The sequence below is a fragment of the Anser anser genome (assembly GCF_964211835.1).
Source record: "Anser anser genome assembly, chromosome: 4".
NCBI classification, from domain to species: domain Eukaryota; kingdom Metazoa; phylum Chordata; class Aves; order Anseriformes; family Anatidae; genus Anser; species Anser anser.
In genome coordinates this window covers 47,406,639-47,434,068 of record NC_139724.1, presented here as the reverse complement: position 1 = coordinate 47,434,068, position 27,430 = coordinate 47,406,639, and the positions used below count along the sequence as shown (strand labels likewise).

At 43.4% G+C, this 27,430-nt stretch overlaps 2 protein-coding genes and 1 long non-coding RNA gene across 13 annotated transcripts in view; 2 read left to right on the top strand and 1 right to left on the bottom strand.

Moving 5' to 3' along the window:
- LOC310899099 (uncharacterized protein) overlaps positions 1-2,591 on the bottom strand; it is a 42,905-nt gene extending 40,314 nt beyond the window's left edge. For 6 of the 10 annotated variants that reach the window (XR_014583997.1, XR_014583998.1, XR_014583999.1 and 3 more), the window contains exons 1-2: positions 866-2,591; positions 139-600 (exon numbers count right to left, since the gene is read on the bottom strand). Coding sequence is in view for 1 of the 10 variants with exons in the window: in XM_083835098.1 (XP_083691224.1) it covers positions 139-209 (71 nt within the window). In the remaining 9 variants the exon portion in view is untranslated. Of the gene's footprint in view, positions 1-138; positions 601-865 lie in introns of those variants that run through there. The other 4 variants (XR_014583996.1, XR_014584000.1, XR_014584003.1 and 1 more) reach the window with 2 other exon arrangements.
- On the top strand, positions 536-4,375 carry LOC310899100. The gene is made up of 3 exons (XR_014584005.1): positions 536-639; positions 2,954-3,064; positions 3,272-4,375. It is a non-coding gene; the product is annotated as an uncharacterized lncRNA (long non-coding RNA).
- Positions 4,376-9,348: 4,973 nt separating this feature from the next.
- Positions 9,349-27,430, top strand: part of RASGEF1B (RasGEF domain family member 1B) — a 156,035-nt gene continuing 137,953 nt past the window's right edge. Inside the window, exons 1-2 of one of the 2 annotated variants that reach the window (XM_083835086.1) lie at positions 9,349-9,691; positions 22,473-22,517. Coding sequence is in view for 1 of the 2 variants with exons in the window: in XM_083835083.1 (XP_083691209.1) it covers positions 9,623-9,691; positions 22,473-22,517 (114 nt within the window). In the remaining variant the exon portion in view is untranslated. The remainder of the gene's footprint in view (positions 9,692-22,472; positions 22,518-27,430) is intronic. The other variant, XM_083835083.1, reaches the window with a different exon arrangement.

The window sequence follows — 27,430 nt, the reverse complement described above, 5'->3', positions numbered from 1 at the left end:
AAAAATGCATACAAGTTTTTGTGTTTTTTTTTTTTTTTTTTCCTTGAGCACATAAACTGAGACTGGACATAACTATGTCATGGATCAGCTTGCACCAAGCAGTTTGGGGACTTACTGTGGTCAGAGCATTGGACTCACCATGCCATAGTGTTCTCTTCCAGATTTGTGTTTAAAGGTATTTCAGTGGGATTCCCATAATAATATCTCATTTTGTAGTATCAATCTGCTTTCTGTTGCTATCTTTGCTCTTCTTATTATTTTTCCACAATTTCTCTCCCTTGTCAATGTTACTTCTTCCCAGATAGGCAAAAGAGTGACAGGTGCCTTTAACTAACTAACTGATCTTGACTTTTTTTTTTTTCTTTTGGTCTCTTCCTTTGTGTCAAGCTCTCCCACTTTGATGTATTAAACAGGATTCTGAGTTTTAGGATGCACCTGTGCCGTACTTACTAAGTAGTCCTTATTTTCCTTGCAGGTTGGAAAGGAGGCCTCTGGTGTTGCAGCCAGTGGCATAAGCCCTCTCCTGGGCTGGATGCGCTCAGATCCTAGCATGAGGTGTGGTGGGAGTAGCAGCCTGGCCAGGTCTTGCCATTCTGTGGACTGCAGTAAGAAATAGATAAAGAAAACATCACTTGAAAGGTAATTGCTTGTGCTTGTTGCTTAAAGTTCAGAGCTGGGAGCAGAGCCTGAAGAGACTGCAGTGAAGCTGCAGTTTGGGGCGGGGAACGGTGCTCTTCGGGTATGGTCCTGCACCCAGCACTATGTGGGGGTTTTTCTCCAGGCTGGGGTGAGCTGAGGGGGAGTCCCCTGTCCCGTGCCTCCCTCTGTCCTGAGCATATCTTCCTGCTCAGCTTCTGAGACAGACCTGATGGCATTGCAGGCTTTTGAGCAGAAGCTGGTATTGTCCTTTAAAGTTCTTCAAGGCAGCATATGGTTCTTACGAGCAGTGTGTGCAGTTAGCACGCAGTCTGCATTCTTCCCTCCTTGCAAGGTGCCTGGTATTCCCACTTCGTGCAAGTCTGGTCCTGCTGCAGCTTCACACAGCTCTGCAGACCGCCTCCCACAGGCTGGAAGACTTAAAAAGGTGTTTTCCTGAGCCAGGCGCTGTTCAGAGGGTGCTCTGCAGAAGAGGGGGTAAAGCGGCAACGGCATCAAACGAGCTCCTAGCGCCTGCCCCCGGCCCCTCACAGCGCCTGGCCCCGGGCTTTCAGCTCGCGGGGCCGTCAGGCGAGGCGGGAGGGGCTGAGGGCAAACGCGGACTGGCGCTGAGGAGAAACAAACAAACAAACAAAAACTAAGCTTCTCCTCTGAGAGAGGAGCTGGTGTGGCTTGGGGGGCACAAAGGGCATTGTCTCAGGGAAACGCCGAGGTAGATGTGGAGAATACAGCCTGAGGTTGAGGGGGAAAGGCTGAGGCGGCTCTTAGTGATACAAAATGGTGGTGGGGGGTGGGGGCGGAATTTGAGGTAACCTGGAGGGGACAAAATGAATGTTTTCAGAAGAAAAATTAGAGCTAGCTTGGAGGGGACAACATAGGCATTTTTTTGGGGGGGGAATATGAGGTAACTTAGATGGAGGAAAAACAGGACTCTTTTGCCCGGAAAATCTGACATAACTTTAGAGGATATAAAATTACAAAATACATTCTGGGGAGAAATGGAGCAACGTGGGAAGGGGGGAAATCTGAGGTAAAAGAGGGAAAATTACATGAGGAAACTTACAGCAGACAAAATGAGCTTTTCCTGAAGGAAAACCTCAGTTAATAAATAGGAGACAAATTGAGCATTTTTTTGACAAAAACATTGATGTAACGTTAGAGGATATAAAGTGGCACTTTTGGGGAACAAACTGAGGTAACTTACACAGGAAAACTGAGCATTTTTTGAGGGAAAATTTATAGTAATTTAGAGGGGGAAAATGATTTTGGGGGGGTTGTTGAATTAACTGTAGAGGGTAAATGGACATATTTTGGGGAAAATCTGTGGAAACTCAGAAGGGACTAAGTGAGCTTTTTTGGAGGAAAAAGATGAGGTAACGAGAAAAAAATGAACATTTTTTTTCAGGGAAAGGCTGACATAACTTTAGAGTATACAAACTGTTAATTTGGTGAAAAAAGTAGATAACTCAGAGGGGATAAAATGAGCATTTTAGGGGTAAAAGCTGAGGTACCGTTAGAGGATATAAAATGACATTTTGAGGGAAAGTTGTGCAATTTGGGAGGGAGGGAAATCTGAGTTAAGGAAAGGAACAAAATGAAGATTCTTGGACAGAAAATTTGAGGTAATCCCGAGGGGACAAAATAATCATCTTCTAGGGGAAAATCTGTGGTAATTTTTAGGTGACAAAGAGCATTTTTGGAGGGAAAACACAAAGTAACTAGATGATACAAAGTGCATTTTAGCAGTTGGAAATTTGGGACCTTAGATGGGATAAAAATGAGCACTTTTAGGGGGAAATAGGAGGTAACATAGAAGGGATAAAATGAGCACTTTGGGGGGAAAGCTGCAGTAACATTGATTGATGTAAAATTACATTTTGGGGTAGAAAAGCCGAGGAACCCTTAGAGGATATTAAATGGCACTGTCAGGGAACAACCTGAGGTAACTTTCATGGGAAAACTAAGCATTTTTTTGAGGGAAAATCTATAATAATTTAGAGGGGGAAATGACTGGGGGGGTGGGGGGGGTTGAGTTAACTGTAGAGGGTAATTGGACAAATTTTGGGGAAAACCTGCAGAAACTCAGAAGTGACAAAGTGAGCTTTTTTGGAGGAAAAAGCTGGGGTAACCGAGGAGGAAAAAAAAAGATCATTTTTTCAGGGAAATTCTGACATAACTTTAGAGTATACAAACTGACATTTGGGGTAATGGTAATGGAGTGCTATTTTCACGGATAAAAACCATTCTCATGGGGATCAGTTCCATTTAACACCGGACCTCTGCTGTTTTCTTTCAGTGACAGCTCTGAAGTGCAACTTCGGCCTTGACTCAGGGCCATGTTGTCTCTGGAGAAAGGCTGCAGAAGGATCACCAGCACTTCCCACTGAGCACGGGCCAGAGTTTTCTTGTGAGCGAGAGGCAGCAGGGCTGGGGAGCGACAGTGAGGCTGGGGCAGAAAGCAGAGGACGGGGGAATGGAGAAGTGCCCTTGCTGGGGCTGCGGGGAGGAAACCGGCCCGGCTGAGGGAGGGGTGCTCTGAGCTTCAGGCCTCCCAGGGTGCCACAGCAAGGAGCCAGTGCTTCTGGTGGCTGACGGTGTCCTCCTTCCCTTGCAGCAGCAGCCAAGCTGGCGGAGAAGGAAGAAAGAGTTGTGGTGTGGAGCTGTGAGGCAGAAGAGGAGCGGAGGACTGATGAGGAGCACAGGGACCCTCCTGTCGCCAGGCCTGGGTGCATAGAAGATGTCAGCCGATACCTGCAATGCCCCGTCTGGTTTGTGCTGGATGACCTCCCTGGAAGCAGGGATGGGTCTTGGTTTCTCTGGCCTTTTATGGTCTTTTCTCCCATTGCTCCTCTGGTTGCCAGCAGAGCTTGGCCACCCTGTAAAGAGGGTGAGAGGCCATGTCTCCCCGCACCGGACGAGCCCCCTGTAAGCAGGGGGGGGCTGATTCCCTGCCACACTCCTGTGGCCCTAGCAGCTTTCTGCCCCATGGCAGCCTGGCCAGCGTGACCCCCTGTCATCAGGGCGTGTCACAGCCTTTGCACTTTGCCATCTGGGAAGCCTCTGGCACGTTTTGTTCTGTGATCTCCATGCAGCCTCTTGGGGCAGGTGTGAGGCTCTCCTGTTCTTCTGGCAGAGAGAGGGGGGTTGCTGCCTGGCACTGGCTGCACTAAGCTCTCTTTCTCCACTGGAACACAAACTTTGTCCCTGGCCCTGGTCCCATCCCTGTCCTTGCCCAAGTTGCTGTGATTGAGTGAGCAAGTTCACTTGTACTTTAGGCCCCTGTTACAATTGCTGCAGCTTAGCTTGAATTCCCAGGAGGGAAGGAGGGGCTGGGTGCAGCCAGCGTCTGGAGGGTGACCCCTACCTCCCTACTGGCAGGCCAGAAGACCATTAGACCTGTTTCTGGGCTGTAGGAATGCCGCAGACCTCAACGTCCCAAAACAAGAGGCTTCACAGGTGGCCAAGGCCAATAGAACAGGGCTGCCCTGTGAGACAGAGCCCAGCAGTGCCCCACCATCCTGGGCACTTGGCACTGCAGGCAGCAGCTGGGGTCCTTGTACAAGCAGCGGAGCAGGCTCCATGGCTGCTGCCTCACATGCCCAGCTCTATTTGCTCAGGCTGCCTGCCTGAGCTCAGCTCCGTCTGGACATCTGGAGCTCTGCTGTGTGTCCCCTTAATGGGAAAAGCTGATTGTCGCAGGTTTTGGTGGTGGGTAGGGGAGCTGGGGTAGGGGCAGGGAGAAGGATGATGGTAGGGGCAGTGGGTCCGCCACTGGTCGCATGGTGCCATAGTGATCTTCCCTGAGTGGGTGCCCCTCTGTCCTTCAGGTGCAGGAGCTGGCACTTTCCGGGCCTCAATCTGTCCTACTTGCTTTGCAGCAGCTGAGCTGGTGGAGAAGGAAGAAAGAAGATGCATGATGCTGAGCCGTGAGACCAGAGTGAGTCAAGAAGTCTTTTCTGTGTCCTGAAGGAAAGGTGTTTTCAAGCTGTGAGTGATGCCTAGAGCAAATGCCATACCCCGTGCTGCTGTAGCTCCCGCCAGTACTTGTGAGGGGAGGCAGGGGCCTTGCACGAGCAGCGGCAGCTCACATCGAGGAGGCCTGGAGCAGCCCTGCTGTCTTTGTGCCCTCACGGGCACCTGGAGGTAAGAGCTGGGGTTTTGGGGAGCAAGGCTGGAGGGACAGCATGTGGTGTTTTCCCTGAGAGGGGCTTGGTGGCTGCGGCATGGGGGAGCCTAGAGGCGGCCACCTGCTTGGCTACTGAGTTGAGATGAGCCCTGAAGAAGCAGCAGATGGTGTGAGGGGGGGTCTTTGCCCAAGGGCACCTGACTTGCCATCAGACATCTTGTTATGGCATACTTGCCTTGCACTGTGGGACTGTGTCCAGGCCACGTGGGATTTTAAGTGCCTTTGATTCTCATTTGCGCGGCAGTGTCAGGTGTTGACATTTATTGATCATAATGGGCCTAAGCAATCCTCTGCATAAGCTTCGCCTCATGGAAGTGTAATAGAGTTATGGTTGCCCTGCGTTTACTAATTTCATGTGCCAAATATTATAATCAGTCACAGTGTAACTATTTACCTCTTCCTTGCAGGCCTTAGAAACAAAGTGTATCCTAGGAGCATGTAAAGATGGATTCCAATGATGTCTGCCTTGCAAGAAGACTCCAAAGACAACCATCAAAATATCCAAAACCCAGTTGGTATGTTTTCTGCATTGTGTTGCTCTTGGTTTTTATGTAGGTTAAAAGTCAAATGTCTTTTTTTCCTTTAGAGACTACCACAGTTATCATATGTTCAGTACATTGCATAACTTCTGTCTGGCATAATATTTTTGCAAGAACTTTGCTTTCAGCAATATTTTTGCAATAATGTATTGCAAACCTGACTTAAAGTTACATTTCTAGCATGGTAGGGGAGAAAAAAAAGGACTTTGAGGAGAAGGAAAGGTGTTTACAGCACGTGTTGAGCTTGCCACTTGTGTTGCAAACTGTTTCAAAGGGACACCCATTTCAAAATTTGTGGTAGCTTCTAAAGCAGTGACTCGTGCAGTTGGTGAGGAATGAACAGCTATAAAAAAGCATAAAGTATTTATCAGCAGACAAGGTTTTACTTGCATTATTTAATATTCTTGAATTATATCTTAAAATAGTGTAGAACATCCTAGGCCTCAGATAATCCCCCCAGGGTTGTTGTCAGGCATGACATTTAATGTGTGGAATGTGGAATTTGATTGACTGGCTCAGAACACAGCGGGTGGTGTTCCTCCTGCACCTGAGCTGGGGACAGGAGTGAAACCTCCAGAGTACCTCCTTGTGTACTCATTGCATTCTAGCCAGGAGTATGCCCGTGTAAAACTGGCTCAAATATTAAATGAACGAAATCCTTTTCCAGTGGATGAGAGGACACAAATCCCTTGGGTTTGTTAGTGAAACAGCGATTGATTTGAAAATACAGGAACGCATGGAATGTTCAGGCCGTAAAGTAAGTAGCAGTAGGGCTGGCGGTAGGTCTAAGCTTGTTGTTCTCTTTGCAAAACATGTGCACATGCAATGGTATAGCTGACTTAAATGAGCATAAAAACACTTGATATCACCCCTAGTCTCCAAAGACTATTTGCTTTTCTTGAATAAATATGGAAAGGTCTTGTTAAGGTGCCTTAAGGACCTTTGCAGGTTTGTTCTTCATTTTTGTGCTCTTATGTTTTGAAAGATTCAGTGACAACTCAGAACAGAGTTTCAGTGATGCCTTGAATTATTTGTCATCTTCTGCCCTTTGAGTATCGAGAATTGTTCTTGCCTTGACTGATTTGACCTCGGGTCAGGATGGCTGAATTTGAAGAAATTTGATACTTAGTGATGTGGTTCACAGCAGGGTTGGAGAGTTTTTGTTTTTTTCCATGTTGTCAGCTTTGTGTCAAGTTTGAGAACATATCTAGCCATCATGAAGTCAAAGTGAAAGGGGTCAGTGCAGCATTTCGTGGAACAGCTTTTTCAATTGTTTTATTTGGCCTTCAGTAACCTGCTGAGGGATTTGTGGCAAGAGTTGTGGATTTTCTAATCTGTCGGGTTGGCTGTTCTCCCTTGAGAGGACTTGTCCTTGCTTATTGTAGCCTCATGGGATGGCCTTACTTTCTTGAATGGAGGCTCTGCAAATCCCAGCCAGTGTAAAACCCTCCTGCCAGCCGAAGGAAGGAGAACTGACAAGGACTTTTGTGGACGGAGCCCGCTGGCCAATACCACCAGGTGTAGTGCCTTGTTTGTGGCTGGGGGTGCTTCTGGCAGGCCCCTCTGGTCTGCTTGGGATGGAGGAGGCACTGGAAGCACATCTCTTCCTGTCATTAGGCTTACAGGAGCTTTCCTGTCACCATGCTGGGAGCTGAGGAGCATGTTGCTTATGTTCTGATGCAGAATAAGCAGTGCAGTAAGCCTTTGGTTTGATTGTCACCTGATGACAGTGGTGACACAGAAGTAAGTTGTTTGTCCCATGTAACCCCTGTGCCTGGTTATTAAGGGAGGCATTGATAGAGGGTTATGTTTCAGACATGGAACTGAAAATATTTGGCATTCCCTGAAATGTCTGAGTATGAAAGGGAGTAAAGCAACAGAGTAGCTATTGTAATACCCTTGGCATCAGCTGAGGTGACAAAAGAACAAGTCCTTCTTCCTGAATGCATAGGAATATATTGACCCCCTTGTCACCTGGCCAGAATTAAGAAAGATTTAAAAAGGACAGTCTGATCTCTATCCAACAGGCTTATGAAATTGGTAAAGGATGGGGTTTGGAGGTTTTCTGCTTGCTCTCTTTCCTCATTTTTATTTATACAGGTAAATCTTTGCATGCTCGAGTTCCCTGCTAGTGTTCCAGTGCAGCAGAAGCCCTTCAGTGGAGGTATAAATCCAGTCTGAAGGCAGGAAGGCAACTAACCTAAAGCAGAGTGTCTGAAAATGTTGGGGTTTCCAGTTTTTCATGGGTAGCAAAAGAAGATTGTTATGCCTTGTATTCTGTTTTAGAAACTTTGTGCCATGGGAGAAAAACTTTGAATACTTCTGTTAAGTGTTTGGTTCCCCATTTGTCAGAGGAAGACAGGCTGTTTGCCCCTGTTTTTGGTTTGCAAGTATGGAACGGTGTTCTCAAGTCTCAGATGTGAAATGGTCTCCCTTGAAGATGCAGTGTGGGTCCATGGTCTGCTTGCAAGTTAAAATGCTTGACTTCGAGTAAACTGTTGTCTCCGTCCCAGTGCTATGCTAGTGCGGCTTGTCAGTTGCTGTGCTAGGTAGTTTAAAACCTGTTGGACTAATTGGGGCTTCCAAGCCCTCTACAGGTAGGAATTAGGTGTTGTATCAAGAAGTATTAGAATGTTAAGGGAAACACTTAAAGGGTTTTTAGTGTGTTAAAGCAGTTTCATTCTGCTGCCACTTGTGTGGATGCTGACAGGAACAGGGGAGCATATTAGTTGTGCATGCCGTTTATTGTCTGGACTGCTACACTTGCTCTCTCTAAACTAGTATGTGCAAAGCAGGGTTTTATTTTTTGACTCGATTGTACAAGAGACTTGCATTGGGTGACTGGCCAGTTCAGCTGCCTTCTGCAAACAGGATGTGTTAATGCTAATGTTCTGCTCCTTCCTTGCCACTGACTGCATCCGACTCCACTTGTGGTTTGACCTATGTGATAACTGCACAATACTTGCTGTACAGTGAGTAAATAAAACGTCCTTGAGAGGGTAAGTGGATTAGATGCTTTAGAACTGCTTGAAAATGCAAGATGTTGTAAGATTGCTGATAGAGCCAGGAGCCATAATGGCCGTAATAACATTTGCTTGACTTTTAGGGCTAATTGAGGTGCTTAAACTGTACCACGTGCTACTTCAGCTGCTGCCAAGCAGTCAAGCCAGATTTTCCTGGAGCAGAGAAATTGAATTCCTCTGAATATATTTTTTTCAGACTTTTCACTGAGGATTAAGCTTTTGATACATAACCTAAACGTATAAGTGGCATTAGGAACTTCCTGTGCGTGTGCTTGCAGTAAGCCTGGGCAGCTTTGAGAACAGTGGTGCACAGAGACTTTTTTTTCTTGGACTGTCTGTGGCCTGCACTTGCTTGTAGCAGAGCAGAAAAATAAGCCTAGCATAGCAACTGTCAAGGCTTGGACTTAAGATACTCGATGCTGATGCCGAGTCAGTTGTATTTCACTGGGTTGATAACTTTCCATAAACTTCAGGCAAGATTGTTTTTTGTACAACTGCACAGTGCATGAAACTGAACATGCAGTGCATCCTACGCGGACAAACTGAGATGTGGAGCCTTAGCCCCAAGCCCTAGTCACCAGCTCAGGAGGGGCAGGGAGGCTCTGGGCAAGTTTCTTTCTTGCTGACAAAAAGATGATCTACAGAGGATGTTACTCATTGGTAGTCAGGGCTGGAAATAGGTTTACTTTTTTCTTTTGCCATTTGACTTTGAAGTAGTCGGGTATTCCTGAGTGTAAATAGAAAAGGATCCAGTCAGGGAGTGTTTTGTGCGTGTGTACAGGAAGGAGGTGTATGCGCCGTGCACAGGACAAATTCTGTACCACAGGCAACTTGAGGTAATTTGCCAGTGTTCATCTGTTTGCCAGCAGTCCTGCAGCGTTGTCCCTCTTACCACCCCTCTGTGGGGCCCCTTTCCTTTTCTATGATAATAGTGACATTCAGCGGGGAAAGGGGAGAAGCAAACGTTGAAAAGCCCAGGCACTGTGCTGGTGCCTTACTTGATTTGTTTATTTTAGTAAGCTACTATGCAGTGAACCTGCGCAGCCTTGTTGAAATGACAGTGCAGGAATATGCTGGTGGATGGCCTGGATAACAAGCCCAGAAAAGAGCGGCCCTGGCTTGGCAGCAAGGAAGAATTTTTCTGCTGAGCTCCTCTCTTGCTGAAGGATATTTGACTGGCACGGTGACAAGGAAGACCCCTTCCTCCCTGCTCATATATGGCAAAGTTTCTTGCTGAGCTCCTAGGCTGTGTGTTGCCAGATAAGGGTGCCTCTTCTGCGTGTGAGGTAGGTGACTGTGCAGTGATGCTGTTTGACTAGTGATTTTTAAATGTCTTCGGGGTGTTGCAGGTACCTTCTGGCAGCTTGTGTGCCTCCTGTCCACTGAGCAGTAGCCAGGGCTGGGGCAGGGGTTCAGGAAACTGGGATGTTTTGTTTTCTGTGTAATGGTAACCCCTGAGGGGCTTACTGTTCCACATGTTGGTGGACAAAGAGCTGGAGCTTAGTTGCCTGCTGCTGCTTACTGCTCACCTGAAAAGTGCTTGGCTTCGGAAATGAACAGCCATCAGTTCTCCCACCCCCAAATATATGCACATGAACTGACACGTCTCAATTACCAGCAGACAAACAAGCTCCCTTGGTGTGTGTATAGCAAGACACAGCATGTGCCTTAAGTTCCCTGTCTGATTTTTGGGGTGAAGATAGTGCTGCAGGCATTTCTAGTATTCTGGAAAGAATATGGTTCAGAAAATGAAGTTCTTCAACTTCAGGATGAGGATAGTACCTCTGTAGTGTTCCTTCTAGGTGAACTCTCAGTGCTTTGGAGAAGTCTGGTCTAAAGGCTCATGAGAGGATTTTACCCCCAGTGCAGTGTATTGAATGGGAGGGTTATTTGCCTGTTTTCAGGGTCTCCAGTCTAAACCTGGATAGCAACTTACTGCAGCACTGTCCCCTTGTGTGTGGGCAGCAGAAGCAGAGGAAGAGCTTGCCTTTTAGCATGCATTTGGGGATTTGGCTGGTATTTCAAACAAGGTACTGCTGAACTCTATTTTGTCTGAGGAAAAAGCACAAAAAGGTTTATTAGTTCGGAATTGCGCAGTTCTTCCACCGTGTGGATTATACCTGATAAAAGTATAGATAAGTTGGCAAATAAATAGTCAATATTTTTAATTAAAGTTTCCCAGTTAGCTTGCGTTATCCCCTGTGTCTTAATTGTCAGCGATGTACGTGAGCTTGCTTGCTGTTCTGTGCCCTAACCTCTCGTGGTAAATAGCTTCTTGAAAGCATGACTTGAAAGATTTGTTCTAGTTCAACAAATTGCTTAGCGTACTTTTTGTCCTGTGCTTGGGTGATTGCTATAACTATCCATCACACCAGATTGCAAGTATTGTAATTAAACTTCTCCATTTAAGAGATGGGGTTTAGCATGTAGCTCTTCAGTTGAGTGTATGCTTGTGCCCCTCTGAGCCTGTCTCTGGTGGTGAAACCCAAATGAATTGGTGGTCTCACTCCAGAAGCTTGATTGCAGTGCTTAAGGCAGCCTCAATGGAGCTGATGGGTGAGAGGGATATCCTCGAGCAGGCTTTGGGTGCGCAGTGCTCAGTGGCTGCAGTCATGGGGCAGCTTGGGGGGGTAGTGAGAGGCTTCCAGCTGTGCCTGCCCTGTGGCCCTTGTGGCTCAATGGGACCTGGTTTGCCAGCTGCGATTGTGCATTGTATGGCTGGGTGTGCGGAGCCTTGCCTCAATTTGGCGAGTGCTCTTCAGACCTGTCTGAGGCCACGTTTTGCAAGAGGAAGCTAGCAGGCATCAGGTCTCCTGGGCAACCTCTGGGTTTTAGTAGAGTTTGTCCCAGGCAAGTCTGCTTTGTGGAGCCTGTGCTCCAGCTAGGCGATGTGGCAGGGCTGCTGTGGAGGTAAGTGCTCTGCAGAGCAGCATGTGAGCATGAGTGGCAATGAAGGAGGTAGGAGTACTCATGGTAGAATTAAATTTCATTTCAATAGCTATTACTGTCCAGAATGAGATCTGGAATGATCTATTACACTAGAAAAACTTTTTTTCCTAAAGTCAGCTCAGTATTGGTTTGATGATAACTGGTCTGCAAGAAATTAACATGGCCTGTTTTGCTTGGCCTCTGTTTCTGGGGCAGACTCTCAGGATGATAACAGATGTAGGAATTAGTGCTTATGGAACCTGGCAGTCGCCCACAACCACATGGCTGCGAAGGAGCAGCTGCAGGCCAGTTGGCATGCCTGGTAGCACTTGAAATGGTTCTGTGCCCCTATATTTAGGCACGTAAGTGAGTCTTTAATCGTTTTGGTTGGGAAACAGGCATTTTGTGTTGGTCAGCTGTGGCTGTTGGCTACTGTTCCTTTGCTAGGTCTCTGGTGCCTCCAGTAGGAGCTAAGCAGAGGTCTCCGGTGCTTCCAATAGGAGCTAAGCAGCTTTGTTTGCATATATGCAGCTACCTTGAGATGTGCTAACCTTGAGCTTCATCCTACCTCGATTTTTATGCAGTCTTAATTGTGCTCTTCTTGTTGATAATGAAAAATGTGACAAAGCAGTCTGAAACCAATAACAAAATACTAGCGGGGGTGATGTTTGTTCAAACTGTCAGCATCTGTCACATGAGAACAAGATGTTCAAACCGTGGTGCGATCTGCCTTGCGTTTGATATTGGCAAGTCTTCACCTCCAGGATGTCTGTAGAGAACAGTGTCTATAATGTTCTCTGTGTACCTCTGGGTGCTTGTTGGGAAATGCTACTTTTAGGTTTGGGAAAGAGTGTGGATAGTTCTGTGCAAGACCACTTCAGGAGGACGTCATTGTGAAATCTATGCTTGTTAATGTACCCATATATACGGAGGGATGTGTGCATGTGGCTGTGAAGGTAAGTATTAGTTGCTGATTAGAAGCTGATAAATATTAAGCTACCTTCAGAAATGACTGGCAAGGATATGTGCAAGTAAAATATCTGTTACATTTGACTACTGGTTTCCAGAGGCTTGTATGTTGATAAAATAACTTACGTGTGCATATTAGCAATAAATGGCAAGCAATGAATAGCTCTGACTTGACCAGGAAAGCACTATGTGCCGCTGGAGATCTGGTTTACATCTAACCACTGCAGATGTAGATTCTGTGGCCCAGTGTTTTGCCTCCTGTGGAAGAAAAGTCCACTGCTGCTTTAGCTTCACAGTGTGGGCTGTGCCCTGCATTGACCTAGTTTGCATTGACCAGTTTGATGCAGGAAACCTACCAGTGGAATCTGTCCAAATATTTCATCTTAATGAATACTTCTGAAGTCAATGAATTGCAGTTCTTCAGTGGTCAAGTCCATATAAACATAATGGGAAATCCCAGACCCGATCACTGCTTGTCCCCAGGTCTTGTAATTGAAGCACAAGTCCAGCAAAACGTTGTTAGGCCAAATGATGAAACAGTTTCTGGAGAAGTACTTGGTCAAAACAGCGGACTGATTTAGCTACAAGCAGGGTTTTGCCTGTTGTTCCGTCTTAGTTCCTTGGTGACCCACAATCGGTTTAGAGAGCTATTAGAGAGTGATGTGATTTGTCCATTAATTACATGCAAATGTGATCAGAGAAGTTCACCCCCAAGAGAATGCTTCAGTTGCTCATGCATAAACACCTTGCGTTTGTACAGAGGAAAGTTCCTCTTGAGACCTTGATGTAACTAAAGTGGTTGAATGGTGGTTCAAAGCTAAGCATACAAAAATGTCTGATTGGATTACGTGCTGGATTTGTTGATGACCAAGTAACAAGCTCTCCATGTTGCTCTCAGTTTAACTGTAATCTGAATGCAGGGCCTGTACTACTCCAAGCAGATTTTGGTTGAAAGATACTAGGACTCTAACAAGGTACAGAAGTCTGGGCTTTTAATTGAAGTGATTAAAAGTACTTGTTACTACTCCTTAATGTTAACTTCACAGACTGAATTCAAGAGTAAACTTATTGGACACGTTAGTAATAGCTGTCAAGTTATATTGATTTGCTGGGCTGGGGAATCTTGAGTGTCTAAATCTGTAGCTTAAAAGGAATCTTAATCTTTGACTAGTGTGACTACTCTCCTTGCTAAGAAGGTTTAAGTGAAAACTAGGTGGAGATGATGTGCACAGGAGAAAATAGCTTGTAGCTTTCTTGCCAGGATGCCTATCTTAAAATTGTCACCATTTCACAGAGTCAGATTAAAAACTATGCAAAAAGTACTCAGAAGGCCTTAGAAGTCATAATGCTATGGGAGCTTAATAGTCAGCCTTAGTTCAAAATAGAATTGCTCTGACTTGTGCCTGTGTAAATACCAACCTGTGATATAGCAAGGAGGTTATGATATGTAGTCATGATTTCCAAGATTTAAAATTGGAAATCATAATTTACAGTTGACAAATCTATTAAAGACTAACCCAAACCCTGGAGAGCAGAAAGCAGCTATGTTCATGGCTTCTATCACTGGCTCAACTTCCAGCGTTACTGTCCAAGGTCTGTTTTTATCACTAGTGTATTTGTTCAATCTGTTTTGTACTACCTACATCTTTCTGCTACCAGTAATGAAATACTTAAGAGCACTGGGACCTGAAACTGCAATTAGGTGTCCGATCATAAGGACTATGTCTGGCTAACATTTCTTTGAGATAAATGCAAGAAAATGTACCTAGAACTCAAAAGATTGCTTAAGGCCTAAGCAGACAGAAAAGCTACAGCATCTTCATGTGTTCATGACAGTTGAACTTCAGAGTGTCTATGAGCATATTTGCAAGACTTTCCTAACACTAATGACTGCAAGGGGTGTGGGTTTTTAATCTCTTAATGGTTAAAGAGTGAGCTTCAGGAGTTAAAAACTGTCACGTCACAGGACAAATGTGAAACATTACAGCAGTTGACAGTCTTCAGACATGTTCATCATACCAGCAGTGTCCTTTGTAAATCAGCTATCAGTCATATCTGCTCATCTTCAGACCTGGATCCTTCTTAGCTCTGGGCATGCAATTTCTCTTTAACACTGCTGGGACTGGGTCCTGCAGAGTTGGGCATTGTCATTTGACTTGCAGATTTCAGGAAGTTATTCAATGGACAGTCCCTCAATTTCTTGGAGGAAAAAAAAAAAAGAAACAGAACGCTTTGTTTCTGCTATATTGGGGGGTGGAGGGGTGGGGAGAGCGTGTTGTAATCAAAGAGCATTTCATCTATTGCAAACACTTGATATTGTCTGAGTGTAAGGAATTTTACCTTTAGCTTTACTCTTGCTTTACTCTTTAGCTTTACTATTGCTTCTTAAGATGACTAACGTCATTCAGACTCCTGGACCTGGAAGTAGAAAGCTCAAGGTTTGGTCTGAAAAAATCACTGCGGGAGTCTGCCCTGTTTTTTTTTTTTTTCTTTACTTGTTCCTTCCCTTTCTTCTCTATGAGCTTGAAGCAGCAGCCTCGCCTCCTTTGTTTACTGAACTGCTCCTAATCTCATAAAATGTGTTTTTCCCCTGAGGAGAAAAGTAAGCAAACATAAATGCATCCATCTTTTTGTTCTTCTGGTAGTTTATTTTAGTCTGTATGCTCAAAAAGAGCCAAGCAGAGGGAAGCTTTGCCACGGTGAGTTTGTTTGTAAAATGCAAGTGAAATGGTTCACAGAAGGGACATTTTTTTTTGTTATAGGAAAAGAACTCATTCCTGTGAGCTTTAGATACTTGCTAACAGGAAGAGCTAAGTCCTAAACTAAGTGTTCCAGATGTTATTTATTTGCTGAAGGACAGTGAGGGATGACTGGATTGGCTAGATTAAAAACATAGTTTGAAACTAGGCTTTCTGTGTATGTGGTGACAGCTGTGAGTACATCAACTTAAAACAGGAAAAACTTTATGCTTGTGAATCCTATTGAGTCCAATTTTGGAAAAGTTTTAGCACGTTTCATGGTTGAGGATGGAGATGTATGTGGAGCTGATGGCAGTGCCATGTGACAGAGTGCGCTTCTTGAGTGCTTTGTGGTCCCTTTACTTAGACAGCAGTGATATCAGAGGTGGAGTGGTGGTAATGCTTTTGGAAATTCCATTCAGAATTTCAAGTGTCTTAAGGTTAAAGTGTGTGGGTCTATTGCTGAGGCTTAATCCTCTGGACTTGACTCCTGAGGTGCAGTTTCTTGGGGCTGTTCTCGACTAGGTGTCATACTGAGCAGTGGTTTGTTAGCAGGCCTGAAATAATGGAACCTCTGAGCTATTCCACATCTACGTATTTGCCATCTTCATTTTCCAAGTTCTTTAGGGTTCCTGAATTAATGGTTTTCTATACAGATATTCTTTTCCATTTTACAGATAACTTTTTCCATGAAAGCTTAGTCTCCTGTATAGAGACAGGACTCCAAAGCTTAAAAAGCAGGTGGTGGGGACTAGAGGTAGAGTTGTTGGAGCTGGCCACAGCTCTGAAGGGAAGGTAACTTGGTGTGACATGCGTCAGCTTGCTTAGTCAATAAAAACCTGAAAATGTACCTGCTTGTAAGCAAAATGAGAATGCCGATTCAGAAATAGGAATTGAACATTGTTATAGCAGCAGCAATTCAAGCTCATTTTAGTCATTTAGGATGCTTCTTTTCACCCTTGTCAGCTAAACTGAACATGTAGTAATATTTCAGCAGCAGCTACCAGCAGTTGAGCTGTCCCTACAGCAGGGCTTGGACAATCACAGCCACCTTGTGCTAAAGCTGTCAGTACTCCTGAGCCAAGGAGGCCTGAGTTGAGGCCAAACATAGTGGTTTTCATCTCTTCACTCAGGACCTCAGTGTATACAAAATAAAAGAGGGTTGGGATTTGTTACCTATGAGAAGGTCTACACCATTAGCCTTTGCAACTCTTAAAGATGGGCAAAGTTTGTCTGCCTGGGACGCTAGTTAAATTATTGGGGTTAAGGTCTGAAAGGAATAATGATACAGTTCTGAAGATCCAAGAATTATTTAAGAAGCTATTGGCCATGAGAACTTTCTTGCAACAACACTGTCTTCTATAACTATAGAGTGAATTGTTGCTATGTCCAATTTAGGAGAATTAATCAATGTTTCAGAGCGTGCACATTAGATTTCTCTCCTGTTCTGCTCTGTGCATTGTGGAATAGCTTGTGTGTACTGACCTTAAAATGAACTTCCTGGTTGTCTTTTCCCTGTCTGAATTCTGAATGTTTAATGAAAATATCGGCCTGCATTACTTGGAAGAGGGATTACTTGTCTTGTATTTTTCATGTGTGTTGAAGTGACACAAAGAAAACCTTATATGGTAAGGAATAATAGCAGTAGGGGGCAGTTTTCTTCAGCTGTAAGGTTTGATCAGATTTTCAGCTAGAATCCATTAAACTGAGAAAGTGCACTTGATTGGAAAAGTTATGAGAACGATACCTGATGTAATTTCATTGCTGGGATTCATTGTAGTATTTCCCTAGGAGGGGAAAGAAGGAAGCATTCACGTTTTGTTACTATTGTTAGGTATGAAAAATGTTGCCCCTGTGTATGATTTCAAGTTCAAGTAACTCATATGCAAGTTCAACACCAGCAAGGTTTGGTGTTTGGCTTATGTTGTATTGTAAACTTATGTTTAATTCTCTGTGGTTGTCTTAAAATTTGAAAAGTAAGCCATCCAATTTTTAGCATGAGATTTAATTTAGCCTGCTCAGCATCATGTCTGTTCTTTCCCTCCAGTGCTTACATGCCTCTGTTTGACAAGTGGAGTCCATTTGACTTGATTTCTTGTGACAGAGTGCATGTAACTTGGCAGAAGCATGTGAGCTGCTACTGAAAGAAGAACGGGGGCATGAACTCTTGCAAGGAGGCCTCGGGAGGCAGGTCTTTCTGTGTGCAGTTAGCTTCCAGTACTGAGTAGACAGGATGTTTCTTGAACATCTGTAATTGGTTTGGAATTGATTTTTATTCTAGCCTTTCTTGATTATATGTTATTCGAGAAGAAATGTTCAGAGCATTTGAGGTAGATGCCCAACTTTGAGGGAAATAATGTGGGGGGAAAAAAAATCGTTTTGAGCAAAGAGAAAACAAAAATAACAATGTTTCTGCAACAGAAACACAAGTGCTTTAGAACTGAACTCAACTTTCCCCCTGCTATTCCAGGGCAGAGACCTGGAATTAAGTCAGAGGGAAGAAGGTTCTTCAGCATAAACCAGCTATGGTACCGGGTGGGCCATTTTCCTAGGCTTTGAGGCTTTTTGCATCGTCTTCCTGGAGGCAAAGCTTCAGCCATGCTTCATAGCAGGTGTTCTTCTGGAGACCCACAGCTACTTTTTGGAAGTGAAAAACAGTTTTATGCAAGCCTGATGCAGCAGTCTGGAGAAGGCATTAGATCTTTAGAGCTCACTTGGAAATAACTATACTGTAAAGAAATGTATGCTTCAGTGGAAGTGATAAAGCATTGGCTTAAGGTTGCTTGGGATACCTCAGGTGTCAGGGCTGTTGTCTAAAACCTTTAAAAAGGATTAAAAATCTTTAAGAAGGTTTTAAAGGTCTAAAACCTTTAAAAGGGTTTTTTAAAAGGTTTTAAAGGTTTCAAAGTTTTTTTGATTTTTTTTTAAGGTCTTAAAACCTTTAAAAAGGTTTTTGACTTGTAAGGTCTAAAGGTAAGACTAATCACAATAGGATATTGGGTTTGATTTTGAGTGTTTGGTTCTAACTTTGCTCTTAGCTGTATTTGACAAAGTGCACATGAGCTTAGCTTTAAAGTATACGCTTAATACTTGGACAAATCAATTTTTGGATATAAAATGTTTTCTCAGTGTGAAACTTTAAACCTCACTTCTTTCCAGGAAGAAATGTGAATTATGCTGACTTGGAGGGGGGAAAAAAATTAATCTTTGTTGCAAAATCATCTACTAATCATCTGTTATGAAACCTCTGGGTCAATGGTCTGGTAAAACAAGTAATCACTTCAAGATTAAAAATGCTTTAGGACAAGAGCATATTTAAATGGAGTTCTGTGAGCTTATGCTGAGTTTGAGGGATTTGCTAAATACTTACAGTGGAGAGCTTTAGTTTGGGTCTTACCTGCTTGGTTTTGTGGTCCTTTTCTGCACCTCTTCATCTAAGCTGCTTTTCTCTAATATGTACAGCATACCTGAAATTTCTGAAGACTTGCTTACTGAAGTCAAATAAGAGCTGCTGTTAAACACAGTGTATTTAGTATTAGTGTAGAATATTGGTCAGTTCAAGTGCAGTGGGCCTGATGAGCTGAAGGTCATTTGTTCATTTAGACACTCAAATGTGGAAAGTGCAGAGAGCTCAAATATTTCATGGTACTCGAGTGTTTCCTTTAGTCTGATTTACACCTTCAAAACAAACATTACAAAGGAATTCAAGTCTTCAAGCAAATAATGTTCAGTGGATGTAAGGTGACAACTCCAATTTTAACATGAATCGTTTTTTTAAATGTGATAATCCCCTCTGAAGTATGCCAGGAGGGAGGGTGGGGCAGAGGCGTAGGGATATAATTCTAATTTATGAGAGTGACCACTCTTGTGCCATGCCTGAGGAGTATTTGCAGCCTTAGCAGCTTAGTTTAAGTGTGAAAGGCCAGCTGAATTGGACTATTTCCAAAACAAACATAATGGCTAAGCTGAGGAAGCAGACATGCTTTTGGGAGGAGGTTTGTGGTGTGCTGTGTTATTTGAAGACTGGATGAGGGATGCATGGAACCAATTGGATGAGGTGATATCAAAATATTTTGTATCTGTAACTCAGAATAAATCATTTTTATAATTTTTATTAAAACCTATCAATGCCTCCCACCTAGTAGTATATAGTGTTAGGAACAGGCCTGTGCTGTTTTTGTTAATGAAAAATCTCATGCACAGATACCACTTTAGACTTCTGCATTCCAGTCAGAGAAGCTGCTTTTTCAACATCTGCACCAGTTTCCTCACTGTTTTTCTAGCGTGTCATACCTTGTCATTGTGTAATCTAATTTCCTCTTTTCTTAGATGGTCACTGACTATAATGACCAGTTAAAACAAGATGCCATTCAAGCATTTAATTGTAGAACTAAATTTACAGAGTACTAGTAGCAAATCCACAGCAACCAGGTACTGCCTTTTCTGTTTTGTTTACAGCCTATACAACGGACAAATGATGCTGTTGGGATTCCTAGCTACTGAACATATGGTGTTGTAGGATAAAAGATGGATTGGGGAAGCCGTTTTGCCGTACCAAATGTTAGAGAATGTGCATCATTTGAACTTTGTTATCTTGAGTAAAATATTTCATTGCTAGGTGACCATCAGACTTGTTATCAAGTTCTGTGCAGGTGTGTGTACCACAACACTCAAAACTCAGAGTGCACAGCAGTAGGTAAAAGTTGGGCTGTCTTTCTGCTTCTCATTTAAATGTAATAAAAGTTTTATGGCAGTCCTTTAATAATGAGGAGCTAGATACATGGCAAGTAGCACTAGGGTAGGAACTTCTTTCAGGAACTAATTAAAGGGTCATCAATACGTGTTAAAGAGCTTAATTCTAAGGGGCTGGAACATGAAATGGTGGAATAAATTCTCTAGGAACTTCATTGGCTCTGTGAACCAGTAGTCATTACTTTTCATTAGATAAAACTTCTGTGCTGCCATGAAATCCAAAGAACTTGAGGAAATCTCATCCCTAGGAACCAGGTAGTCTTTGTTTACATGGCCACAAAATGTGTTGAGTACGTGGATTGTGGAAGGCTGAAGTTTATTTTAGTCACAGAAGACTTGAGACATCTGCCTTCAAACGGTTGATTTGGTGATACCTTGAACGTTTAGCCACTGGCAAGCTTTATTGGCTAGTTGCATTTTCTTGCTGAAGAACAAGTGAGATGCACTTGTTTTAAATGTCTTAAGTGTTTTTGAAGCTGATAAGGCAAAATAGTCTGTGGAGATGAAGAGTATTTTGTCAAAGGAGAGATGAATGCAATTAATAAATCTGTGGTCTTAACCTAATAAGATCTGATAGCTTTTTTTTTATTAAAATGTTGTAGCCTGTCATATAAACTGTATCTAAAGAAGTGTTAGCTCGAGGTAGTTGTAACTGGGAAGGTGGTGTAAGTGGTAATCCCAGCAGCTGTAGAGTTAAGATGGGTTGCAGTAAGGCTGAAAATCATGCTGTTACTCATTTCTGAATGACTGAAGTTTGTGTTTAAACATAGAAGGCTTGCCTGGCTGTTTATAAAGGTACTTAGGTACAAATGTCTTTCTTTGAGTCCACATATAAAAGCGTGAAGAAGCACGGGTAGGAATGGCATAGTTGCAAGTAACGTTTGTGCTACTTTTCCTGAATGGTGTGCTTGCTTCATGTTCTGACTGGGTGTTTTGAATTGCTTGGAACTCTGCTTGGCTGAGCTCCCCTTGGCTGAGGTGAGCCTGGCTACAGAGGTACTGAAGACTGAGCACCGCTGGAGTGGTTAGACCTTGACTACACACAGAGAAAGACAACCTGTTAAGTTCAGGGGGGTCTCCACATTTCAGGACACTGTTTAATAAAACATATGATTCAATTCATAACAAATGCACACAAAACAAGTGGCAGCAGCATGTTCTTGTTTGTTTGTTTGTTTTTGTATTGGACTTTGATAATGTACTTCCAACGCAGTTGGTAGGGAATATCATTATATATGGGACTGGTTTTGTAAGCTTCTTGAATAAGGTTGTCTTACCAAATGTCCATAATGAGTTTGCTCTTAAATTATTTAAGAGTTCATTTGAAATAAACTTTTTTAATGTATCCACTGAATTGCCTAGTGTACTTGGGAATAACCATTTATGTATCATGTGAATGTTTGTTTTTTCTTTAATTTGGTGTTACTGACATCTGGCAACAGTGTTTTTGACAATGACAAGATCGTCTAAAGGTTCCTTCCGCTAGAAGAAAGCGTGATTTTCTTTGCAGAAGCTTTTTTTTGTTCCAAAAGCTGTAGCTGAGCAATGGTTAGGGATTGTGAAGAAGCTCAGAGCCTATTGGCTCTGCTGATTTTACACCAGCTCCATGCGTTCTTTGCTGGTGCTGATAAAAGCTGTGTCTGTAGTTGTTGGGTTACTGCTCAGCTGGGCCTTCTGAATGGTTACCTGCAGAGTCATACAGTAAATGTCTGACTTGCCCAGTGCTCTGGGTGTTATCCAGGAGCTTGTGTGAGGACTTGCTTATGTATCTTACTTGGACGGCCTCTTATTTTCATAGTTTTAAAGTTTGCCAGAGTGCCATCAAACACCTGTTGAAGCCAATTCTGTACAGACGCTATCAAGGTGCATGTTATTAGCTGATTTGCTCACTTGCACATCCTGTCTTTGGGTGCGCTTAACTAGAGGCTAGGAGAATTTCAGGGCTGTGCAGAGGCAAAGCATTAAGCCTCGGGATTTGGTCTTGGGCTATTTAAATGTTTGGTTAGAGAGGAGACACAGCACAATTAAGCATTCTGCTTGCTGTTTAAAATTAATTATCCTTTACTGGCTTCCGGATTTGCTTGTGTTGCCTTAGTGGCTTTTTTCCTTTGATCAAATTGTCTCTGAACATGAAGAGTCATGCGTGTTGTCTAGGCAAGTTTCTCTTCTGTGATGTGTGATTCTTACCTGAAAAATATTTAATTCCACATATCTGAGCTGTATTTGGAGGATGGCTTCTCAGCTACACTGGTCCTGATAGAGGGGTAGGGATGAAAGCCACAGTTGACTTGATAAAGACTTGACTTTACACCCTGTTTCCTTGATGCTGTAGTTCCCAAGAAGCAGGGAGCATTGCACACTGCTCCAGTTGTGTCCAGTCGGTAGCAGAGGCTGGGAGCGAGTGCAGTTCTGGTGAGCTCTGCAGCTGCAGACCTGCTCCATGCAGGAGAGGTGCCCAGGGACTTGCTGGCTTGTGTCTTGCTTGGTCTGGCTGCTGGGATTGAGCACTAAGTGCTGCTTGCAGACTGGTGTGTGGATGGGGTGTAGGAAAAGGATATGGGGACAGATAGCTCTGAGAAGAACTTGGAAAAGCAGGCATGAGTGTCTTAAATGATTTTTCTGTGGTATGTTTTTACCTTTTCCTTTTCTCCCAGCTGAATTTGTTTCCTTTGTTTTCTAGTCCAGACAGTCCTGTGGTGGTGTGAAGCAAAGCACTAAGCAGAAGGTATGCTCAAACTTCTTAAACAGTTGATTTGTTTTGTTTCCCCTATAAAGCATTTGGGTGCCTTTGTGTGTGATCTCATATTGTACTTGGAGAACGTTTCTGTGTTTTCTGTGGATCCATTTCTGTGCAGTACAAAAATCTGAATATACTGTGGAGAGCTATTTGGGCCAAATGGACTTCTTAAAGGTAAGTAGTAGGCTTCCTTGGACCTATAATTTCTTCCAGTCTCAAGGGATTTGGGCGGGGTGGGGCAGGGTGGTGGTTGTGTAAATTGTTTGCCTTTTAACCTTGTCCACTGACAGTACAATGTTTGGAAACTTACTGAGCAAAACCCAGTGTCAGAGGTGCCCCTTGCTATATCTTGAATGGCAGAAGTACTAAGGTGAGCAGGTGGAGTATTCAGTCTTCCTGCTAGATCATGTGCATAAAAGAACAATCAGGTCTGAAAAGCTAGAGGGACTTGTTTTCAATTACCATCTGCTCCCTAGGATTTTAACTCATAACCGGGAGTTATTTCCAGTTTTGCAGAGCTTGTCCTAAAGGTGTTTGGCACCTTATTGAGATGGATTTGCTTTTACCAGGCCTGACGAGCTTTTTTAAATATGCACTTTGTAATTACACTTTTTTAACAGTTTTAAACCAATTTTTTTCTGGTTGTGGTTGTTAAAACAATCGTTGCCCTTATTGTTGTGACGAAGTGTGTGTTTGCACTCTAATAGTGTACCAAGTCCTCAGGTAGTGTAAGAGAGCCATCATGTTGAATGCTTCATAGTGAAAAGTAGCTTAAGGTTAAATGAAAGAGCGAAAATTTGAGCTATTTTGGATGAGATTGGTGATAAAAGCAAATGACAAGTACTATGCCAGTTTAAGAGGGAGAACTAAGACCTGAATGACTTGTTTGCTTTCCTGTATTTTTGGCCTATAGTAATCGAGTCTGTACCCCTTAAGGTTTAAGATGTTGCTTGAAGAAAGTGCTGTGGTATAGCTGGGCCTGTTAACATTCTCCTATCTTCTGTTGCCATCAGGCTGTAAAGCGACATATTCAGGATAGAGATAGGTATAGTGGAAGTCCCCAATATATTCTGGCCATTAAACTTCAATCGTTGTTTTTTGTTTGTTTTGGTACTTGCATTTTGTTGCTTCTATAAAACTGGAACCAATTGGATTTTTGTCTGTTTTGATGCCCACGGTCAGTAGAACTTGGTTGCTTTTCAGATGTTTGCAGAGGGACTTGTACTTACTTGAGTTCAAGTCTAGGTTTACGGTTTGGTTTTGGTTCAAGACTTTGCAAAAGCTCTTACCTAAGGCTTTGCAAGCTATAAGGAAAGCTGAGGAGCAGGATAACTAAAGTGGAGGGCCCTTTATCTCTGGTCTTTGTTTCCTATTGTGACTAAATCTTGACCAAATGCATTTTGGCCATATACAGAAAGCTTTAACTGATGTAATCTGAACTTTTTGTTAACCGACCCTAGTATTTCTAGTACGTATGTCTGTGGAACTAGTGCAGAACCAATTTCATTACCGGTTTTAAGTTGTGATGTAGTAAGATAAATTAGTATTCATATTTAATTTTTTACATTGATGTGAATCAGACTGGATAGGGGCCTTAATAATTCTGTTGGTTTGTATGTATCTTGTAATCCTTTCTGGCCCCGACTTTGTTTTCTGTCAAGTGTTCAAACCTTTGATCTGCTGCAAAACCATGCATATGCAGAGGGGAAACAGTATTTTCAGGATAAGCTCACAAATTAACTGTTAAAGCTAACTCCTGAATCTGTTTTAAGTCATATGCCTTCATTTTCCTGTATTCATATTCCGTTTTGGTAGTTCTTCCCAGATGTTGCACTGAACAAGGATGTTGTACCAGTGTGCGTCTGTGGAAAAAGGTGGTTTTTCATTTGTCACTGTGTGATATTATACCTCTTGCTGGAGCAAAAAGGACAAGGCTATTTTAGAGCTGAGTAGTCATGACTTATGTGAATTAGACAACGGCTCTTTGCCTCCCCTTGCTTGGTGGGGACTCAGGCTATGAAATTAGTCACTTCTGTGCTGCCCATAGCCTTGTGTTACTGCAAATTACTTCTGGTAGCTGCTGCTTCAGGCTGCTTTGAAACACTTCTGCTGAAGGTGTACAAACAAAGTTCAGAATATGCTAGAAAACTGGTAATTCTTGAGTGACCTAATGCTTCCTCTGACTGCCTACTGACCTGGATGCATGTATTAATAAGTTATCATTTGAACAGTAATGATATTTTGGGTTTAAATCATGCAGTAACAAGCTGATCTAAACTTTTTTTCAAGTGGTTTTCATTTGACGTAGTTCACCACCCTAAAACCACTTGGTGTTTGCTGGTGTTGAAAAGACTAGATCTGATTTTGTGTTATACGATTTTGTATCTGTTTTGTTAGACCAGTCTGAACCATTTGTTTTACTAAATGGTCTCACTGAGTTTGCAGCTAAATGAGGATGGTAGTGTCAGACCTTGTGTCACTGAAAGAAACGTGCATCTGTGATGCCAAGGCAGTCACAAAACTCCAGAGCCATTAAGGTCACTGGAAGGATTCTCAATGACTTGAGCAGGAATTGAATGAGATCTTTCAAACAGGCCTAGGGCTACATTTTTAGGAGACCTTGCACTGGTGGTTTTTGTGGATAATTGGCAATTTTGCCTACACTCGCAAATCTGAGCGGGGCTGTATGCAAATGGAGCTTTCACACTTGGCCCTTGTAGTTAGTAATTACTGGGTGATACATGTAAATCTGGGAGCTGATGGAGAACTGAACTGATGTTTTCCCATTTTATGTGCTTTTTCATTTTCTTTCTGCTTCAAGGAAATTATTATCTTTTGACATGGGTGGCTGGGAACTGTTTAGAGTGCAATATCAAGCAGGAAGGTTGAAGATAGGAAATGAGTGGCAGGTGTAAGACTGTCCTTAAGCTGCTCAAAAATCACAACTGAAAAGTGCCCTAGTGGCACACATGGAGTTCTTTGCAATTGCCTACAAACAACAATTACTAAAACTGAAAGCTTTGAGTGGTCTAATACTGAGCTGAGGTTAAAAAGCTGTCACTTTCCTGAGGCTTTCCCTTCAGGGTATTAAGGATCATGTGCAGGGGAAGAGACTGCCTGTGGTCAGTGTGCCAGGGACAACAGAACAGCTGGAGTCAGACATGGTTAGTGCTGGCAGTCTGTCAGGTAGATATCAGGGGAGGGAGGAAATGGTAGAATGTGAATTATTACTGACACCTGGTATTTTCCTTGTCATCCTGATGAGTTTCTCAAGTTAAATTTCAGGATGCTTTCCCTACTATCACCCTTTGTTTTGTTTCTGTAGTTTCTGTACTGTCTCCTTAAGCTTTCTACTAATTCTGGGTTTTTCTCACTCCCTAGCCCACTAACCTTGTTACCTTTGTTCTTTTCTTTTTTTGCTGGTCCCTCTTACGCTTTGCTGTCTCATGCAAATATAATGAGCTGTGGCGTTGGAGTGCTCCCGCTGCAGACTCCCCAGATGCTTCATTATTTGCTTATAACGCTAGCATGCCTGCAGGGCTTGGTTGAAAAGGCTGTGGGGAAGTAAGCTTGACAAGGCAGAGAAGTTGGTAACCTTTTGCCTTTTTTCCTTTGCATTAGTGCAGCATTAGCCATTTTATCAAGTGATGCCAGCTCACCAGTGAGATTGGTAGTGCCTGCACAACTGGCTTACATTTCTTCTTTGGTCTACTGCTAATAGCAGTGGGTAGTGTTAGGCCAAGTAGATCTTAACTCCAGTTGGAAGTGTAGGACAGAAACGTGATGAGACATTTTGTTGTGAGAAAAGGAATGTTCACGCGTGTGTGTGCTCATATCCTGCTTAGGGGAGAAACATGACCCTGGAGTGATATTTTCTCCTGTTGTGAGAGAAGGAACACCTGCATGTAGAGGATGGAGGCTGAGTGCAGGAGAGTGGAGGGGGGCTTGAGGTAACAGCAAAGGGTATGGGAAGCAGCTTAGTTAGCTTGAACCAGGAAGAGAAGCAAAAGCCTTCAAGAAATAAGCTTCTGGCTGATGAAACTAGTGGCAGAATACAAACTGTGCTTGTTAGCTACCTGGGCTAGCAAGGATGTTCATCTTTGTGCCAAGCAGGTACTCGGGCCTGACCAGTGCTGGAGAGGCTCTCACATCGCTGGACGGGTAAGTTCACTGCCAAGCATTGGCAGGCTTACCTGAGGTGCAGCACCAGCACAGCAGTTGCCTCACGTATCTGTGTGGCAGGGCATTAAGCTTTCCAGCTGGAAAACTAAGCTGCCTTCTGACAGACTTGACTTGATAGCAGAAGCTAAAATCCTTGTCCTCTTTAGTTTGTTCTTTAAATTGTAGAAAAATGACATCAGTCAAAACTTACTGAGATGTCTTTGTCACCACAGCTGCTCTTCCCCATGTGCTTCCACTATCCTTTAATGATAAAAGGAGCATACAAATCTGTGTGTAGAGATGGCTGGCGGGATGGCAGGTAATGTGGCCTCTAGGGGTCTGCTTTCATTATGCCTATGTAATTATGACTGGCTAAGTGTCTGCAAGCAAGCACATATAGAATTAGTAAAGCTCACTGATTGTTCTAATGGAAACAGTGATGTGTACCAACTCTGGAAGGTGTGCTCTGTTCTCTAGATGACATGCCCCTCAGCGTTTCTTCCTCTTGGGCTGTGCTGTGGGAACTGGGTCTCTGAGAGAGGAGCTAGGAGGCTGTGTGCATCTGTCAGTGGAATTGCATGCATGGTTGGCTGTCTGGCTGCCATGGATGAGAAGTAACATGGTTATCTGTCTTGAAATAACATGGTTAACATTCTCTGTGGAGTATGATAGCATGCAAGGCTGAAGGATCTTAAGTGCTGCAAATCCCATCATTAGGAAGTTGCGTTCACCAGTGTGCC